The sequence below is a fragment of the Takifugu flavidus genome, chromosome 4 (genome assembly GCF_003711565.1).
Source record: "Takifugu flavidus isolate HTHZ2018 chromosome 4, ASM371156v2, whole genome shotgun sequence".
NCBI lineage: Eukaryota > Metazoa > Chordata > Actinopteri > Tetraodontiformes > Tetraodontidae > Takifugu > Takifugu flavidus.
In genome coordinates, this window is record NC_079523.1 from 499315 (window position 1) to 519565 (window position 20251).

The 20251-nt window shown below is 47.1% G+C and overlaps 1 protein-coding gene and 1 long non-coding RNA gene across 2 annotated transcripts in view; both read left to right on the forward strand.

Annotated features, from left to right (window-relative positions):
• The window catches only part of LOC130523864 (hemicentin-2-like), a 174734-nt gene that overhangs the window by 7546 nt on the left and 146937 nt on the right, over positions 1 to 20251 (forward strand). Inside the window, exons 6-8 of the mRNA XM_057029467.1 lie at positions 6805 to 7134; positions 7769 to 7801; positions 8183 to 8458. Coding sequence (XP_056885447.1) covers positions 6805 to 7134; positions 7769 to 7801; positions 8183 to 8458 — 639 coding nt within the window. The remainder of the gene's footprint in view (positions 1 to 6804; positions 7135 to 7768; positions 7802 to 8182; positions 8459 to 20251) is intronic.
• On the forward strand, positions 14483 to 20250 carry LOC130523877 (uncharacterized). Its single transcript, XR_008950040.1, has 3 exons — positions 14483 to 14786; positions 19968 to 20059; positions 20190 to 20250. It is a non-coding gene; the product is annotated as an uncharacterized LOC130523877 (long non-coding RNA).

Sequence of the window (20251 nt, forward strand, 5' to 3'; positions counted from 1 at the left end):
GGGTGATGACGTCATCACTTTAACAGCCCATCAGACCTGCAGCAACTGATTAAACCAGGAATTAATCAGGAAACTCAGCCTGGTTTTAAACTCTGAAATGGTTAAAATTCACATTTTCAGAGGAAATGAAGAGAAGATGAAAACAGAGAGAAAGAAACGGAGACGACTCGTCCTCTTTAACTCCTCCCTCTCTTTCAGGGTCGACCACGGGCGTGCGTGATGGAGTTATTGGTGGTCTAATTGTGCTGCTTGTGCTTGTTGCCATCGCAGCCCTCGTTTATTACTTCAAGTATAAGGCCGTTAAAGGTAATTATTAATGAAATAGTGTAAATGTTTAATGGTGAAATACTTGTAATGATCAGAGCACCGACGTGATGTTTAATGGTTGAGGCTGGAAGCTGCTGGAATCATTCTCTCCTGTCTTTAGGTGAACTGGCAGCAGCTTCTAACCAGTTCATCGCTGACGACCCACCTCTTACAGACGGCGAGTCGAGTAGTCTGAAGTAATATGAAGCTGGGTCTGATTGACGGGTCCGATTGTCCACCACAGGTTCTGTTGGTTACAGATGTATTTGAACGCTCTGCAGCAGCCGGAGCTGATGTTGCTGTAATCATTCCTGAAAACATTCCCATTTCATATTCCCAGCTCTCAGCCACTGATGGGCTGCACCCACCTGGGCCAGAGCTCCTTTTGAAAATGAGTCCAACTTCACCTCATGTCTGACTTCTTCAAGCATTCTGGAATTTTACAGGAGTGTAAACGGGAGATTTTGGTCATGTGACAGGAAACAGGAAGCTTTTATTTTTGATCTGACGCAGGAATAAACAGCTAATTTACTTTAAACGGCTTCAGCTGGGACTCATGGCACTGTTACTTATTGTTTGTCTGTTGCTACTTTATTTTCATGGTTAAAAGTTGAATGATTTGTTAATAATCGTAATTTGAGGGAAACGTGGGTCCGTTCATGATTTGCTCCGTTTTACTGCCCCCTGCTGTCGGTGTTCAGAATTACTGGAAATGCAGCTAATATGAAACTGATCCATTTCAGTTTTTGCTTTATTTAGTTAGAGTTTGTACTTTTTTCTTTTTAAAATACATTTTTACTGTTTTTTTTTTAATCATAAAAGTCCACTGGTTAACTTTATTATTTCTATTCAAGGTAGTTTTCCGTGTCAACTGGACTGTTTTTGTTCTCTTTTGAAGATGTTTCACCTTCTATCCAGAAAAATTCTGTTATTTTTTTAATCTCCTTAATTTGAATAATTATTGTTCAGTTTGTTTAAGAAGGCGAATTAATTACAGTTTGAAAGAAACTGAAGCCTTAAATCCCAAGATTGTGAACCAAAGTGATGGAGCAGGTTGAAAGGTAAAAACTTATGGAAGTCAGTTAAATACATTAAATCAGGTGTAATAAATAATTTTGAAAGGCTAAATCAAGGAACTGATCCATGATAAGGTTTAAAATCATATATGGAAAATTCTGGTCATAATTTACCAATTGAGAAGCTAAAAGGAAATTTTAGTATGGAAAATATAGGATATATTCTGCTCTCTGCCACCTTTCACTGGTGATATCCTGAAGAATGAGGAGGTTGAAAGGTAAAAACTTATGGAAGTCAGTTAAATACATTAAATCAGGTGGTGTAGCGGTCACTTGTATATCATAATTCTCTACAGCTGTTCATGTCCTCAAATATCATAATCCACCATCATTGTTCATATCTGTTCCATTGCCATAGTCCTGTTGAGCATTTTGCTATGTATGAGTTCCTCACTCGCTCGCACTATTTGCCGACAACTAAGTCGGGTAATTTGGCACGGCCCCTTTAACGGACCGTGGGAGTTGAGGGGCGGGGGTGCGGTTTTCCCGCTCTGATTTGATTTTTCTACTACTTGTTGTTGTGGCTTTAATAAAAGGCACACACGATTGTGTGTTATTAGTAATCTAAGTTGTATTGCCTTTACTTTGCAAACGCAACACTGGTGACCCCGACTCTCGCTGGACGTATCATTCAGTGACTTTTATTTTCGACCATGGCGACGAATGCAGTTTCATTGAAGCTGCCGGAGTTTTGCTCAAGCGGAGGCGCAGTTCGCGCTGCGAGAAATCACCGCAGATGAGACCAAATATTATTATGTGGTTTCTGCTCTTGGGAGTGCTACAGCATCCAGAGTGGTAGGCATTCTTAAACAGCCACCGCCGGAGAACAAGTACGGCATTTTGAAGGCTCACCTCTTGCGAACGTTCGAACTTTCCGACGCGGAGAGGGCTAGCCGCCTTTTCTCTTTGCAGGGGCTGGGCGATTCCAAGCCTTCCGAACTAATGGACAAAATGTTAGATCTTTTGGGCGAACACAAGCCCGATTTTCTCTTCATCCAGCTTTTCCTGCGACTGCTGCCTCCCCAAGTGCGGGCTGCTTTGGCCAACACAGCAATCTGGGACTGCCGTGCGCTTGCTGCTGAGGCGGATAAATTCTTCCTCGCCTCCCAACCGACCTATGTGGCTGCGTTCCTCCCGGCTGGCGCAGACGGTCCTGTGGTTGATGCTCCCGCTCTCACAGCTGCCGCAGCGGCTCCTCGGCATCAACAGGTTTCTGGGCTGTGCTTTTTCCATGCACGGTTTGGGGTCAAAGCCAGGCGGTGCCGCCCTCCATGCAGTTTCACCGGCCCACCTCCGCAGGGAAACGCCAGGGCCGGCGCTCAGCAGTAGCCATGAGCGTCGGCCAAACTGGCAGGCTGCTGTTCATCCAGGACTCTCTCTCCAGACGACGGTTCCTCTGTGACACAGGTGCTCAGAGGAGTGTCCTGCCAGCGTCGAGGTTGGACATGCTGTCCGAGTCCCATGGGCCCCCTATGGAAGCAGCGAACGGGAGCCCCATCCGCACGTATGGGGTGAGGTATGTGGAGTTGTGTTTTGGTGGACAGCGTTTTGGATGGAACTTTGTGACTGTGCCACTGATTGGTGCAGACTTCCTCTGCGCTTTTGGACTTCTGGTCGATGTCAAAAATAGACGCCTTGTGGATGCAGTCACTTTCTGTTCGTATGAATGCACTCTTGGTGTTACAGACTCAGTCAGGCTTTCCAGCATGCTCCCCACTGCAGACATTTCCCTTCGCCTCCTCACCGAGTTTCCTGCTCTGACTCAGCCCACGTTTTCATCTGCCACGGCCAAGCATGGTGTGGAACACCACATCGCCACCACGGGCGCCCCTGTGCACGCTCGGGCCAGGCGTCTGGACCCGGCCAAGCTCTCCATTGCTCGAGCGGAGTTCGAGACAATGGAACGCCTGGGCATCATTCGCCGCTCCAAGAGCCCTTGGGCGTCACCTCTGCACATGGTGGAGAAGCCGGGTGGGGGTTGGCGGCCATGTGGCGATTACCGCAGGCTCAACGATGCCACCACCCCGGACCGTTACCCTGTCCCCCACATACAAGATTTTTCCGCGCATCTGGCTGGGAAAACGGTCTTTTCGAAGGTGGACCTTGTCCGTGGCTACCACCAGGTACCAGTCCACCCTGCCGATGTTCCCAAGACAGCGATAATCACCCCGTTCGGCCTGTTTGAGTTTTTACAGATGCCTTTTGGTCTTAAAAGCGCAGCACAGACTTTTCAGCGCCTGATGGACTCCGTCCTACGCGACTTGCCATTCTTATTTGTGTACTTGGATGATATCCTCGTCGCAAGCACGTCTCAGGCTGAGCACGTGGCACACCTCAGGGCTCTTTTCCAGCACCTCAGCCAGCATGGGCTCATCATAAACCCGGCGAAGTGCCAGTTTGGACTGTCTACCATCGACTTCCTGGGCCATCACGTGACACGTTACGGAGCAGTTCCCCTGCCGGTGGAGGCCATCGCGAGCTTTCCCCGCCCAGTCATGGTCAAGGCGCTCCAGGAGTTCCTGGGTATGGTGAATTTTTACCACCGTTTCCTCCCCCGGGCAGCGGACCTCATGCGGCCACTGTATGACTGTTTGAAAGGGGCGGTTCCCAAGCACATGGTTGACTGGTCCGACGTGCGACAGCGTGCATTCGAGAACGTTAAGGCTGCTCTGGCCAATGCTACACTGTTGGCACACCCATTGCCTGACGCGCCAATCTCAATCACCACAGATGCCTCGGATTACGCAGTGGGTGCGGTGCATGAACAATGGGTAGAAGGTGCTTGGCAACCCCTGGCAGCTACGACCCAATGAGCGGAAGTACAGCACGTTTGACCGTGAGCTCCTTGGCCTCTACCTGGCCATTCGCCATTTCCGTCCTCTGCTTGAGGGCAGGTCTTTCACTGCCTTTGTGGATCACAAGCCCCTCACCTTCGAGATGCTGTTTTGCTGTTTACAAGAAGGCCATGAGCAGCCTCTAGTTCCTCAGGAGACTCAGGTCCTTCAGTGTCTGCAGCAGGATGCTCCAGATGTTCCACCAGCCTGTCATGCTAGCACCATCTCCTGTGCTGCAGTGTGCTGGGGAGCAGGCTAAGCTAAGGATGCTAACAGACTCAACAGGGTCTGTTGTTGGCTGTAGACTTGATAACTTGGACGAGGTGGTGAGGGACAGGATGGTGTTGACAATCATGGACAGCCCCCCCCCCCCCATGACACAACAGACTCCTGCAGCCTCGCTGCTCTGAGGAACGGTACAGGAAGTCCTTCCTGCCGTCCGCCATCAGACTGTATAACTCATCCTAACCCAGCCAATAACAATAACTGTGTAATGTTCATGTTGTAATTTTATTTCTAATTTATTCTATATTTATGTATATATGCTTATAATGCTTATAATATGTATATATTATATTATGTATATATTATATATACAGTATATATGTGCTTATAATATATGCTGTATATATGCTTATAACTTTCTAATCTTATCTGTATTTATTTTTTCTGTCTCTTTACTCTGCATACGCTGCTACTATAATTCAATTTCCCCACGGGGATGAATAAAGTTCATCTTAATCTTAAATCCACGTCCGCGCTGACAACAGCGCCCCCTGCTGGCCGGAGCCTCCGCTGCACCACAGAGGTGAAAAGTGCAGAGACACGATGTGTTTAGATGTATAGATGAGTAGATGTATAGATGAATAGAAGTAGATATATAAATGTATAGATGTGTAGATGAGTGTCGCAGGTCAAATGTTCTGGACCAGGTTCTTCTCCTGCCCGATTGTTTCTGTTCCTGCAGATGATTCCATCCTAACTGGACCCCGCAGGAGGATCCACCTGTTATCTGACCCCTGAGGCTAAACTGGGACCAGTCATTACTAATTCGGACAGGTGAGCAGCTCAATCCTGGCTTCGCTGATCTGTCCTGTTATAGATGTTTTATTACACGTGGGACCGGCGCAGAAACGCTGACATGATCTTTACTGGAATTTTCTGTTTTCACTTTACTGTAATTTGATCTGAACCGGGTCCAAATGTGTGACATCATCAGGGTGTGGAGGAAGTTCAGGAGCCTGAAGAACTGTGGAGGTGAGGAGAAGGTTCCTCCCCATGATGAGTTCCTCTGTCTGCTCAGGAGGAACTGACAGAGTTTTAATGTCCCATCACAGAATTGTGAAGAAACGACGCAACCAGAGAGGAGGAGGTTGAAGAAGTGGTGAATCTGCATCACTGAGAGGAGGCACGAGGCACTCAGGATGGGCGATACCACACTTTTGGGGATTCGATACGATACCGATACTTTTTCTTGTATTTTCATCGATACCGATACAGTTTATTTCTTACTGGCAATTTTTGTCACACAAAATATTATTACATTTAAGACAAATCACAGAAAAAGTATCACATTCACATTTTCGTTGATGCTCATTCGCTGTCTCCTGTCACGTGACATGGGCCAGCTCAATACGCCGCTAGGTATAGGGGTGTCCCGGCACATATTAATTTAAGTAAATAATCTAAAACGGCAGAAAGTGATGCATACACCACCCATTTTTTTTATAGTTAGTATCGATATTTATAAAAGAAAATCGATACCAAATGAGTAGCTTGTGAGTATGGATATATCGATACCACGGGATCGATCCGCCCATCCCTACGAGGCACCTTAAAGCGCCGCCCTCGGTGGCGGTGACCTCACTTTTCCAACACCATGCGCGAGCTGTGGGTCTTGTGCCTCCTCTTCTGCTTCGCTGTGACGTCGGCAGGTGAGAAACCCACCGTGGAGGCGGCTTTGATAGATTATTGATGATTGATTATTGTTGGCGCTTGTGGCGCAGTCAATGCGAGGAATAACTTGCGTTATTAGTATTCTCGACGGAGGAAGAAATCACACCTATCACTCAGTCCCCATCAAACCGAAACCAACGGAAACTTTATTGACAAACCGACATTTACACAGAACAGTGCAGTGACGTATGAGATCACATGTCAACAATTATATATCTGATGGGAGGTGTTGGAGGTTCCGCGTGCAGGAGGCGGCTGCTCACGCGCCTCAGCATCTCCCGCCTCGCACGGATCAATATAGTGATTAGAGTTTGTAGCGTTCGGATCAAAGCTGTTCCCGAGCTCGAGGCTGGTGAGGACTTTAGATGCTGCGTCATAGCTCCTGCAGACGGGTGCGTGTGCGTGTGCGTGTGCGTGGGCGGCGTCTCCATCCTGCAGAAGCTTTCAGATCATTTGCGGGACTCGAACTTCCGCCTGTGAAGCAACCTGGCTCCGTCTCCGGGGACCTGGGCTGGTGCCAGGGGGCCCTGCAGGTCCCCCAGAGCCCGTCATAGTCGCAGTGACCCCGGAGCAGCAGCAGCTCCGGCTCAGGTGTGAAGGTGTGAGAGTGACGTTGCTGTTTGATCCTCCAGAGCCGACGCGCATCAGGATGGTGGTGAAGGAAGACAGCGAGGTCGTGTTAAACTGCTCCGCTTCCGGCAGCGTCAGGGACCAAGTGTTCGACTGGCAGAAAGACAAGAACGTGGAAGTCTTCCTCTACAGCCAGGGCAGCACCTATGGGAGCGGCCTGAGCGGCCAGAGCCCCCAGTTCGCTGGACGAGTCGCTCATTTTCCAGAAGCTCTGGATTTGGGAAACGCGTCGATCAAGATCAAAAAGGCCGAAGTGCGCGACAGCGGGATTTACACCTGCACAGTTCCACGTTCTTCTCCAGTCCTACGATCTGAGATTTCCCTTGTGGTGGGTGAGTTTCTCCACCCAACACACAGGAAGGTGTTTCCACAGGTGACACTGGCGCCAGCGTGACGTCAGCGGCTGAACGCTGGTGGTAAAAGCGTGAAAGAGCTGAGGATGGGCCACATTTATGGACTAGAACAGACATTATATCAGTGCCCGAGACTGGTTAGGATCCTTTAGTGAAGCAATAATTCACCTGTGGTTAAACCGTAGTTAAGCCACGCCCCTTCCGGACAGGTCGGTTCAAATAGATAATATAAATACGACAAAAGGAAATTAAATAGAGTCAAAGAGGATTTAATGTTCCGAAGTTGCATCTAATCCGACGGGAGCAGAAGACAAATGCAACAGTCTGCACACACAAAGCAACATTTACATATTTACACTGGAGATTGGAACAAACATCACGCTACAAACATGTGGAGATGAGCAGAAGCTGAAATATAGAATTAAATCACAACACAACGCTTCTATGAAACAGTCTGATCTGTGACAGATGTCACAATGTTGTTTCCTTACGACTTTAAATGTGTCTAAATGACAATATTAATGCTCTTTTTTTCTAAATGTCACCTGTGTGTAAAGTTGCTAATTTCAGACACAATTTCTAACATTCTGTCCTTTGTGTTTTTGCCTTTCAGAGTGCATCATAAAAGTTCGACCACCGGGAGAAGGTGAGTGCAGGAATCCTGGAAAAAGGTCGGATTAAATGAAGTTTTCCTGTTTTTACACAGACAAACAGATGAGATTGTTTGATGCGTTTGTTGATGTGATAAAAGGGGAATTAAATGTGATATTTTGAACATTTCAACCATTTTAATTGGAACTTCATTTTAATGTTTTCTATTTTAATCAATTTAAGAGTTTAAGGTTTTTACTTTTATTCAGGTGTCAAATGATGTTGAACAGGATTTTAAATAATCACTTTAAAAAAACCTGAAATTTGGAGTTTTCTCCTACATTTAAACAATTAAAAGCCCTTAATTTCCCCTCAAAGATCATCTTTCCATTTTGATTTTCTTTAATGACCCATTTGTGACTGTGGATGCTCACAGGTGCCTGTCCAGAACCGCTGATCCGGATCTTTGATGGAGGACCAGGCTGGGAGCTGCTGCAGTGTGAGGTTAAAGGAGCTCATCCCAGACCTGCCGTCCAGTGGCAGGACAGCTCTGGACGTGTCCTTCCTGCTCTTGAGACAAAGTCTGAAGAGAGAGACGGACGCTTCTACGTCACTGTCAGAGCCATCGTGAGCAGGAGCGGCGACTACAGCTGTGTGGTCACACAGGAGGAGTTTTGTCACCAGATTAGCTCAACTACCTTCGTTTACATTTGTGAGTTATGGATTTACACTACGGCTACTAATAATTAATATTTGTAATTATTTTAATACTTTAAACTGTTTACAAACGGCAGTAAAATTCCATCAGACTGCACAGGAAGCTGCAGCGCAGCAGACAGGATGTGACATCATAGCGTGATGACACACCTGTGAGTCCCAGTCAGGTGATGCAGCTGCTCTGCTGGTACCGGTCAGACGTGACTGGACTCACCTGACCGGTGCAGCTCTGCCAGGATCCTCCACACGTTCTGGTTCATTTATTCTCTCAAATGTTTCTCAGTAATTTCATGAGAATTATTGAGAAAATGAGATCATTCATTTGACTTCCATTCACCTTTAATTCCTGAACAGTGAAGTGGAAATGCAGCGTGAAATAGGCGACGTGGGGCTGATTCCTCTGTGAGGGGCCGATCCCTCAGCAGGCGGAACAACGGTTTCATCTTTCACGATTTAATCACTCGTCTCCAAAGTTGTGCGTCACAATTAGTGTTTAATTACTGATCCAGGGTCAGTGCTGATGTGCTGCTAGTTTGTTTATGCTGTAATGTCATATTTAATAGTTCAGCAGAGTTTAATGGTTCTTGTTCCTCTGAGACACAATTTGATCTGACGTTGGTCTTCACAGGTGCCTGTTCAGAACCTCACATCAGGACAGTTGATGGAGGACCAGACCGGGAGCTGCTGCAGTGTGAGGTTAAAGGAGCTGATGTTTGAGGAGGTGATGCAGCTGCTCTGCTGGTACCGGTCAGACGTGACTGGACTCACCTGACCGGTGCAGCTCTGCCAGGATCCTCCACACGTTCTGGTTCCATGAAGTCTCTCAGAAGTGTCTCTGGACCCGATGGTCCTCGGATCAGCACCCACGACGAGCCTGGAGGGAGATTAGAGCTTTCTAACGATGACGCGGTCAGACGAGCACCAGCGTGACAACGGCTGCTGTGTTCCTCCTCTGATCCTCATGTTTAACACTTATTGTGCTTATTAACGACAGATTAGTCAGATTATAAATTGGCCTGTTAATGAGTGACATCAAAGCTTGTGTGACATCATCTCAAATGATCCAGTTTTCACCAAAATCCAGAGAATTCAGCAGAATCCAACATTGTTCAGAGTCTCTGCTGCGGTGGCCAGCAGGGGGCGCTGCAGAGAACATGAGGGGGAATTTAATTTAATTTAATTACAGGACAGGTCAGATGGGATTTTGGTAAAAGTGATTAAACTCGGTTAATTTCTTCATGATCGTGGTCGTTGTTGGGAAATGTTTTATATTAACGGGTCAGAGGGCGGAAACGTTGAGTTCTGATGAGCCTGAATCACTAACGGTCATTTTATTCTGGTCCACACACACACACACACACACACACACACACACACACAGAAAACATTTATTTTTATGTGGGGAAACTCCTCAGAAAACAGAATTATAATATTTAATTGTGGGATTATAAAGATTAATGAACACATTCAAACTAAAACTTAATTTTGAGCAACAAACAAAAGATGAAAAGACGTCAAACAGATTAAAGTGTCGTCCAGTGAGTGATGCTGATAGACTGTTGCTATGGCAACAGGCCGTCATGATGCTGTTGCTGACAGGTTGTTTTAATGACTGATGATGATGATGAAGAAACAACAGTGGTGTTTATGGTGGCGCTGACCTGGTGTCTCCATGGTGATGAAGGTCTCCTGATGCAGCAGCTCAGGTGCTCACAGGAGCTTTAAAGGTGCCTTTAACTCCTCCCATCAGGTGAGTTTCAGCCAATCAGCTGAGGCCTCCGGGTGATGACGTCATCACTTTAACAGCCCATCAGACCTGCAGCAGCTGATTAAACCAGGAATTAATCAGGAAACTCAGCCTGGTTTTAAACTCTGAAATGGTTAAAATTCACATTTTCAGAGGAAATGAAGAGAAGATGAAAACGGAGAGAAAGAAACGGAGACGACTCGTCCTCTTTAACTCCTCCCTCTCTTTCAGGGTCGACCACGGGGCATGAGGCTGTTATTGGCTTTCTAGCTGGAGTTATTGTCTGTGGAGTTGGAGTTTTTGTCGGCCGATTCATCCTAAAGTGTTGCTGTCCCAAAGGTAATAATTACACCTACGTGATGTTTGATGGTTGCGGCTGGAAGCTGCTGGAATCATTTTGTTGCTCTTCGCCACCACAGAGAAGCCGACGGTGTCGTTAATTTGCCTTTTGTGTTTCTTCAGCAGCATCAGAACCAGACAGAAGAGGTGCTGCTGCCCGTTCTTTAGGTGAACGGGCAGCAGCTTCTTACAAGTTCACCACTGACGCCTGCCCACCTGCTACAGAGGTGGAGTTGGGTTGTCTGAAGATCCAGGCACCTGGGCCTGATGGAGGGGGCCGATTGTCACCACAGGTTCTGTTATTTACGAATGAAGAATTTTTCCGCGCATCTGGCTGGGAAAACGGTCTTTTCGAAGGTGGACCTTGTCCGCGGCTACCACCAGGTACCAGTCCACCCTGCCGATGTCCCCAAGACAGCGATAATCACCCCGTTCGGCCTGTTTGAGTTTTTACGGATGCCTTTTGGTCTTAAAAGTGCAGCACAGACTTTTCAGCGACTGATGGACTCTGTCCTACGCGACCTGCCATTCCTGTTTGTGTACAGTGATCCCTCGTTTATCGCGGGAGTTGCGTTAAACTTTGTTTAAAACAATAATTTTAATCTAGTAATCCAAGGTTGGAAACATTGTCACTGGCGTATTTCAGTCCCAGCTGAGCCTCTTCGTCCTGACTCCGCTCCGCTGGAGCGTCTGTTTCTACTGAAGGCGCAGGAGTCTTTCTCCAAGAGAAGAACATTGTTATGGGTAGTTGTTGGCGCTCTTTCTTTTTCTGAGCAAGATTTTTATAAACGGATATGCCACCTTCGATTATATTTGAGAACTGCAATGAACGACTCGCAAAAAAAATCCGTGAAGCAGGGAAGCCGTGAAAGATGAAACGCGGTATAGCGAGGGATCGCTGTACTTGGATGATATCCTCGTCGCAAGCACGTCTCAGGCTGAGCACGTGGCACACCTCAGGCTCTTTTCCAGTGCCTCAGCCAGCATGGGCTCATCATAAACCCGGCGAAGTGCCAGTTTGGACTGTCTACCATCGACTTCCTGGGCCATCACGTGACACGGTACGGAGCAGTTCCCCTGCCGGAAAAGGTGGAGGCCATCGCGAGCTTTCCCCGTCCAGTCATGGTCAAGGCGCTCCAGGAGTTCCTGGGTATGGTGAATTTTTACCACCGTTTCCTCCCCCCCCCGGCAGCGGACCTCATGCAGCCACTGTATGACTGTTTGAAAGGGGCGGTTCCCAAGCACATGGTTGACTGGTCCGACGTGCGACAGCGTGCATTCGAGAACGTTAAGGCTGCTCTGGCCAATGCTACACTGTTGGCACACCCCATTGCCTGACGCGCCAATCTCAATCACCACAGATGCCTCGGATTACGCAGTGGGTGCGGTGCATGAACAATGGGTAGAAGGTGCTTGGCAACCCCTGGCCTTTTTTAGTAGGCAGCTACAACCCAATGAGCGGAAGTACAGCACGTTTGACCGTGAGCTCCTTGGCCTCTACCTGGCCATTCGCCATTTCCGTCCTCTGCTTGAAGGCAGGTCTTTCACTGCCTTTGTGGATCACAAGCCCCTCACCTTCGCGATGGCAAAGACGGCAGAACCAAGGTCGGCTCGGCAGCAGAGGCACCTTTCCTACATCTCCGAGTTCACCACGGACATTAAACACCTGGCTGGTAAGACCAATGTCGTTGCGGACTGCCTCTCCCAGGCCGTCACGGGCGCCGTCCACATGGGACTTGACTACGGACAGATGGCAGTGGACCAAACCACAGACAGTGATGTCCAAGCTCTAAGTCTGCAGCCACAGGGCTGCAGCTGCGTGAGTTTCCTTTTGGGAGCACTGGTGTCACGCTTCTCTGTGATGTCAGTACCGGTCAGCTACGCCCTGTTGTGCCCGCGGTTTGGAGGCGGCGTGTGTTTGATTCAGTCCACAACCTCTCCCATCCGGGGAGGAAGGCTTCTCAACGTCTAAATTTGTTTGGCATGGGCTCAGAAAGGATGTCAGGGATTGGGCTGCCATGTGCGTCACATGCCAGCGCTCAAAGGTACAGTGCCATGCTAGGGCCCCGCTGGCCCCATTTCCGGTGCCAGAGCGACGTTTCGACCATGTCCATGTGGACCTGGTTGGGCCCTTTCCCCCTTCCCGCGGCTGCACTTACCTCCTCACAATGGTGGACAGGACCACCCGCTGGCCGGAGGCGGTGCCCCTGCAGTCGGCTACCTCGGCCGAGGTGGCACGTGCGTTTATTGGGACTTGGGTTGCCCGTTTCGGTCCCCCTGTTGACATCTCATCTGACCGTGGCTCGCAATTCACCTCTGAGCTCTGGACTTCTGTAGGGGAGAGCCTAGGGGTGAAACTGCATCACACAACGGCATACCACCCACAGGCCAACGGCATGTGTGAGCGGTTTCACCGCTCCATGAAGGCTGCTCTTCGGGCGTCTCTGAAGGACAGTAGCTCGGTAGACAGACTTCCTTGGGTCTTGTTGGGGCTGCGCACCGCCCCCAAAGATGACCTGCAGTGTTCCTTGGCGGAGATGGTGTATGGAGAGCCACTGCGGGTGCCAGGTGAGTTTGTCCCCAACACTACAGCGCCTTGGTCTGCGGGCGCACAGCGTGCAACACTCCTTGATGCTGCCAAGGTTTTTGCACCCATCCCTATTTCCCAGCATGGTTTGCCACCATCCCATGTCCCACCATCCTTGGAGAGGGCAGACTATGTTTTTATCCGCCATGGTGCTCATCGAGGCCCGCTGCAGCCACCTTATGATGGGCCTTTTCGTGTTTTGGAGAGCGGGGACAAGCATTTTCTGCTCGACGTGGGGGGTCGACCTGAACGCGTTACGATAGACCGCCTCAAGGCAGCTCACTTGGACCTTGGTCAGCCAGTTGCCACGGCCGTGCCCCCGCGGCGTGGACGCCCCCCCGCTCGGCCCAGTCCACTGAGAGGAACACAGATCCCTGAAAGCTCTGTCAGTGCCACTGACCGCCCTGCGCGTCCTGTTTCCCCTGCTCCCCTAGCACCACCAATACACAATCTGGCCGACCCGTTCGAGCCCCGACTCGTTGACTGTTCTTGATTTGTGATGGTGAATTCTGGGGGGGCATGTGTAGCGGTCACTTGTATATCATAATTCTCTACAGCTGTTCATGTCCTCAAATATCATAATTCACCATAATTGTTCATATCTGTTCCATTGCCATAGTCCTGTTGAGCATTTTGCTATGTATGAGTTCCTCACTCGCTCGCACTATTTGCCGACAACTAAGTCGGGTAATTTGGCACGGCCCCTTTAACGGACCGTGGGAGTTGAGGGGCGGGGGTGTGGTTTTTCCCGCTCTGATTTGATTTTTCTACTTGTTGTTGTGGCTTTAATAAAAGACACACGATTGTGATTCAATGGTAATCTAAGTTGTATTGCCTTTACTTTGCAAACGCAACAGTGTAATATATAATTTTGAAAGGCTAAATCAAGGAACTGATCCATGATAAAGGTTTCAAATCATATATGGAAAATTCTGGTCGTAATTTATCAATTGAGTAGCTAAAAGGAAATTTTAGTATGGAAAATATAGGATATATTCTGCTCTCTGCCACCTTTCATTCAAATGCTGTTTTCATGAAAATATACCTGCTTTTTCTTGTAATAAAATCTATTCATTAAATGAAATGTCTTATTTGTCAGGTCAAGAGAGAGTGGAAGGTTTTTACACTGTTATTACACTTCAGATTCATTCAGTTCACATATGAAGATACAACAATCACAAACATGGAGCCATAAAGGGACATGTGCCAGACTGAGAGAGCCCAGAACCAGAACCAGAACCTGCTGGTCCAGAGTCCCTCATAAAATAATAGAATCAGTTTGTGTTGGTTCCTTCACTCTGAACACCTCGTTAAACATCCCGAGTTCATATCTACGTTTTAATCTATTTTCCAACCTTTAAAATGGTCAGTAACACAAAAGCATCACATTTGTCCGACAGCACATGAAAGTTTCAAGATTCCAAAACTATGAAGTTCCTGGTGCGGCTGCATGAGGGGGTCGGGCCGGAAGTAGCTGTGGGTCCGTCTTCTAAAAGTGTCCCCCGCTGCTGCGCTGCGGTTGGTTCCACAACACGCAGCACGTTCAGTTCCAAACTTTGAAGATGAGTTCAGACGTTTGTGTTGGAAGTGTTTGTGTACCTTTACGAAATCTGCAGAACTCGATCCAGTCGGTCAGAGACCGAGTCAAAGGTAAAGATCACTTCAGACGGATCTAGAAATGGCAGCTAGCTAACGCTCCTCAACGAGCTACTGGCCTGATGTGTCGCTCAAGTGAAGATAAAATCGTGACCGTCGCCAATAAAACAACACTCAAACCTTCATTTAAACCGTTTTAATATATCACATATCTCAGACAGTACAGAGATTTAAAGGGTTCAGTGATCCTCTTCGTTGGTGCCCAGATGGGAGACAGACACACCCTCCCATGATGCCAGAATTGTCCTCCTCCTGGACTCTTGATCTGCTCCTCTTTCAACACTTGTTTCATTTGTTAATCACAATATTTAAATATCAGCCAACACTGATTAGAACACGTTCTTGATGACTTCCCCACATTGCCATGACAACCATAAATGAGGCAATTGTAAGACCAGAGACCATAATTGTTTTCCTATTTTATGTAATTAAACTTGTATTAAACTCTAAACTTTTGTCTTCCTGTAATTAATTTTGCCATTTCTAAATATAATTGATCATCTAATACATTTTAAAATAATGTAATATTTTTTAAAATAATAAATTTGTGGATGTTTGAGGGAAACAAGCAGGAGATAAAATGGAAAACACAGATTACACCATAAATCTGGTTATTAAAAAGGGAAAATGAAAGAAAATCAACATTGTCAGAGGAGAATTCACCACATTTGTTCTCCAGTCGTGTTCGTGATGAGAACAAAACAGATGAAACTGATATTTAGACTTTGACAGCAGCTTTAGGACGAGATGAGAGATTGATAAAGACCCGGAATGTTTTAGAGCCCTTATGAGGCTGATCTTTGGTGTCTGACGGACTTTATCCCAACTATAAACCGATAAAAGCTTTAAATCCACGTCCGCGCTGACAACAGCGCCCCCTGCTGGCCGGAGCCTCCGCTGCACCACAGAGGTGAAAAGTGCAGAGACACGATGTGTTTAGATGTATAGATGAGTAGATGTATAGATTTGTAGGAGTGTAGATGTATAGATGAGTAGATGTATAGATTTGTAGGAGTGTAGATGTATAGATGAGTAGATGTATAGATTTGTAGGAGTGTAGATGTATAGATGAATAGATGTGTAGGAGTGTAGATGTATAGATGAGTAGATGTATAGATGTGTAGGAGTGTAGATGTATAGATGAGTAGATGTATAGATTTGTAGGAGTGTAGATGTATAGATGAATAGATGTGTAGGAGTGTAGATGTATAGATGAGTAGATGTATAGATTTGTAGGAGTGTAGATGTATAGATGAGTAGATGTATAGATGTGTAGGAGAGTCCTGCACTCCATCCACCTCCGACTAAAGCACATGCACGCCACCACTCTGCCCCCCACTCACTCACATCTACGCTCACCCCCCCACGCTGCACCATACATGCCTCTCCATCACTACTCCCATGTCTGCCATCAGCATCACAGCTCATTCACTCCATTGAAACCATCATTTCATACGGACAGAAACCCAGGACTGTTTCCAGACGCAACAGTGCTTTTATCGTTCCCATGAAAAGACAGGATGAGCGCACGTTCAGCACGGACATAAAGATGGCCGTGCTGAACGTGCGCTCTCTTTTAAACACATCTGTTATAGTAAACGACTTAATTTTAGACAGAAACCTCGATGGTATTCTCCTCACTGAGACATGGCACTGATGCACCTGCTGTTCTCACAGAGGCTTGGGGGGGGGGGGGGGGGCAGGAAAGGAGGTGGAACCGCTTCAATAACAAGGACCCAAATGTCATCAAGTGAGGTCTCTTTTAATAAGTTTCCATCATTTGAGCATCATGCCTTTGTTTTTAGCAGCCCTCCTGTTCTATGCATAACAGTTTACAGACCACCCCAATACTCCACCTCTTTTATCAGCCAATTCTCAGAATTTTATCAATCATTTACGCTACATACAACAGGATTTTAATAACTGGTGATTTTAATCTACACATCAACAACGCCTCGGACCCAGTGTCCAGAGAATTTTTAACCCTCCTTCACAGTTTGGATCTTAAACAACCGACCCACAGCAGAGGGTCCCCTGGACCTGGTCATAACCTACGGCCTGTCTGTAGGTGGGTCCCCTGGACCTGGTCATAACCTATGTCCTGTCTGTAGGTGGGTCCCCTGGACCTGGTCATAACCTATGGCCTGTCTGTAGGTGGGTCCCCTGGACCTGGTCATGACCTATGGCCTGTCCGTGGGTGGGTCCCCTGTTGTGGATCTGGCCGTGTCTGACCACTTTTGTGTGTTTTTTAACATCACCAGTTTTAACCAGCGGGGGCCCCTGTGGGAACGGTGAGGAGACGCTACCTGACTCCTGAAGTGGCTGCAAATTTTATCCAGATCTTACAGAGCACTCCTGCAGAAATTTTACCAGCATCGTGTGATTATTGTTGACACTTTTAACAATAAATTAAAGTCAACGCTGGACTCTGTGGCTCCACTCTTCACAAAAACAGTAAGAACAAAACGTGCACCACCGTGGAGAAATGAAGAAATTAGAAAACTGAAGAGAACCTGCAGGAGTGCTGAGAGGAGGTGGAGGAAATCCAAGCTGACCATTCACAAAGAAATATTTTATCAACACCTCAAAACCTACAACAACACAATCAAGCAAGCAAGAACTTCTCATTTCAAAAAACTAATCTCCAACAATAAAAACAACCCCAAATTTCTATTTCACACAATTGAGCTTTTAACCAACGGTAATTTTAACAGGTGTCCCACAACAACAACTGACACCCTCTGGGAGACCTTTGCAGACCACTTCAGGAGTAAAATCGATGGTATTAGATCCAGTCTTTATCCCAACAAATGTTAATCACCAACACTCCTGGATCGTTGCATCACCTGAGGAGACACTGGAGAGTTTTGTCCTGGTTGATGCGAGGACACTTGGTCGAGTTTTCTCCCCAGTGAGGCCCACAACCGGCCTTTTAGACCCAGTTCCCACACTGTCTTTTAAAACATTTTCTGGATTCTTTGAGGAACATCTTCTATATATGGTGAATTGCTCTCTTCATACGGGGCTTCCCCACCTCCTCCGGTGGTGAGCCCCTTCTGAAGAAGAGCAATCTAGACCCCAGCGTTTTAAATAACTATCGGCCTGTATCCAACTTACCGTTTTTAAGTAAAATCTTAGAAAAACTTGTTTTTAATCAAGTGAATGATTTTTTAAACTCAAACGACATTTTTGAGAGGCGTCAGTCTGGTTTTAGGATGAACCACAGTACAGAGACAGCCCTTTTAAAGATTTTAAATGACATCAGGTGTAACTTAGACAACAAAAAGCTCACGGTGTTGGTTCTGCTGGATCTGACCGCCGCCTTTGATACAGTCGACCACCATATTTTATTAAATAGACTGAAGAACCTGGTCGGCCTCTCTGGTACTGTTCTTAACTGGTTCACCTCCTACCTTACTGATCGAAGCTTCTTTGTAAGTATGGATACATGCTCCTCGAGAATCCACGAGACAAAATGTGGGGTTCCCCAAGGGTCAATCTTAGGTCCAACCCTTTTTAATCTTTCCATGCTTCCTCTTGGGGACGTCATCAGGAGCCACGGCATCAGCTTCCACAGCTTTGCTGACGATACGCAGCTGTACATCGCCGTGGCTCCTGGTGACACAGGGCCAGTTGATGCCCTTTTTAACTGTATTCTAGATATCCAGTCATGGATGGCAGAAAACTTCCTACAGCTCAACCAGGACCAAACAGAGGTCTTAGTCATTGGTCCTGAAGGTCAGAGAGAAAACTTGTACCAAAATTAAAGGATTTTAAACCATCTCAATCTGTAAGAAATCTGGGTGTGATCTTTGACTCTGAGCTTAGTTTTATCCCACACATCAAAAACATAACAAAGGTGGGTTTTTACCAGCTGAAGAATATAGCCAGAGTCCGCCCGTTTCTCTCAGGCCAGCACGGAGGTGCTGATGCACGCTTTTATCTCTTGTGGTCTAGATTATTGTAATGCCCTGCTCTCTGGTCTTCCCAAAAAGAGCATCTCCAACCTACAATTATTACAAAACTCAGCTGCACGGGTGCTGACGAGGACCAGAGGGCGGGAGCACATCACACCGGTTTTAGAATCGCTGCATTGGCTCCCCGTGCGTTTCAGGGTCGATTTTAAGGTTCTTTTATTTGTTTTTAAATGTCTTAATGGTCTCGGCCCGACTTATTTATCCGACCTGCTTCTATTCTATCAACCCTCGCGGACTCTGAGGTCCTCTGGCACCGGCCTTTAAACCATTCCACATGTAAGCTCTAAAACGCACGGGGAAGCGGCCTCCAGTTATTCTGGTCCCCGACTGTGGAACAGCCGGAGAACCTCAGGGCCGCAGAGACTGCTGAGGTTTTTAAAAAGAGGCTCAAGACACACCTTTTTAATCAGGCCTTAACTGATTTTCTGATTATTTTTCATTTCTTTTATGTTCTCATGCTTTTTTATGTCTTATCCTTATTTTACTTGATACTTTTTTACTGTTTTACTCCCTCAGTTCTTAGTTTCTCAGTTTTTAGCTTTTACACCTTTTTATCCCATTTACTGTTTCAGTCCTTCAGTTTTTAGCTCCAGTGTTTCCTCATGGTGTCTCCTCATGGTGTCTCCTCATGGTGTTTCCTCATGGGGGCCTGCCAGGCTGGGAGATGTTTCCGGTCTACCACTGGGGGTGCTGTCCCGTGGACAGCTCTGGCCTGGGGGGTAGGGGGCTTGTGCCTTGGTGTGGAGCCTCCGGTCTGTCCGGGTCGGGCTGGTCTTTGTGGCGGTACCACCTGTGGCCACGGACCGTGACCTCCCTTGGCCTGGTGGGCCTCCAAAGGTGGCGTCTCCTTCACCTCAGGTCTCGGTGCCCAGCCATGTCTCAGCTTGTTTGTGTGTGTGGGTGTGTGTGTTTAAGTGTGTGTATGTGTGTGTGTATCTGTGTGTGTCCTTTTTCTTGATTCTCTTGTTTCTCTTTGTTGTTTTTATCCTCTGTGAGGCACTTTGTGCTGCCCAGTGTATGAAAAGTGGCATATAAATAAAGATTGAACTGAATTGAATTGAATTGTAGATGTATAGATGAGCAGATTTATAGATGAGTAGAAGTAGATATATAAATGTATAGATGTGTAGATGAGTGTTGCAGGTCAAATGTTTCTGGACCAGGTTCTTCTCCCGCCCAATTGTTTCTGTTCCTGCAGATGATTCCATCCTAACTCGACCCCGCAGGAGGATCCACCTGTTATCTGACCCCTGAGGCTAAACTGGGACCAGTCATTACTAATTCGGACAGGTGAGCAGCTCAATCCTGGCTTCGCTGATCTGTCCTGTTATAGATGTTTTATTACACGTGGGACCGGCGCAGACACGCTGACATGATCCTTACTGGAATTTTCTGTTTACTGTAATCTGATCTGAACCAGGTCCAAATGTGTGACATCATCAGGGTGTGGAGGAAGTTCAGGAGCCTGAAGAACTGTGGAGG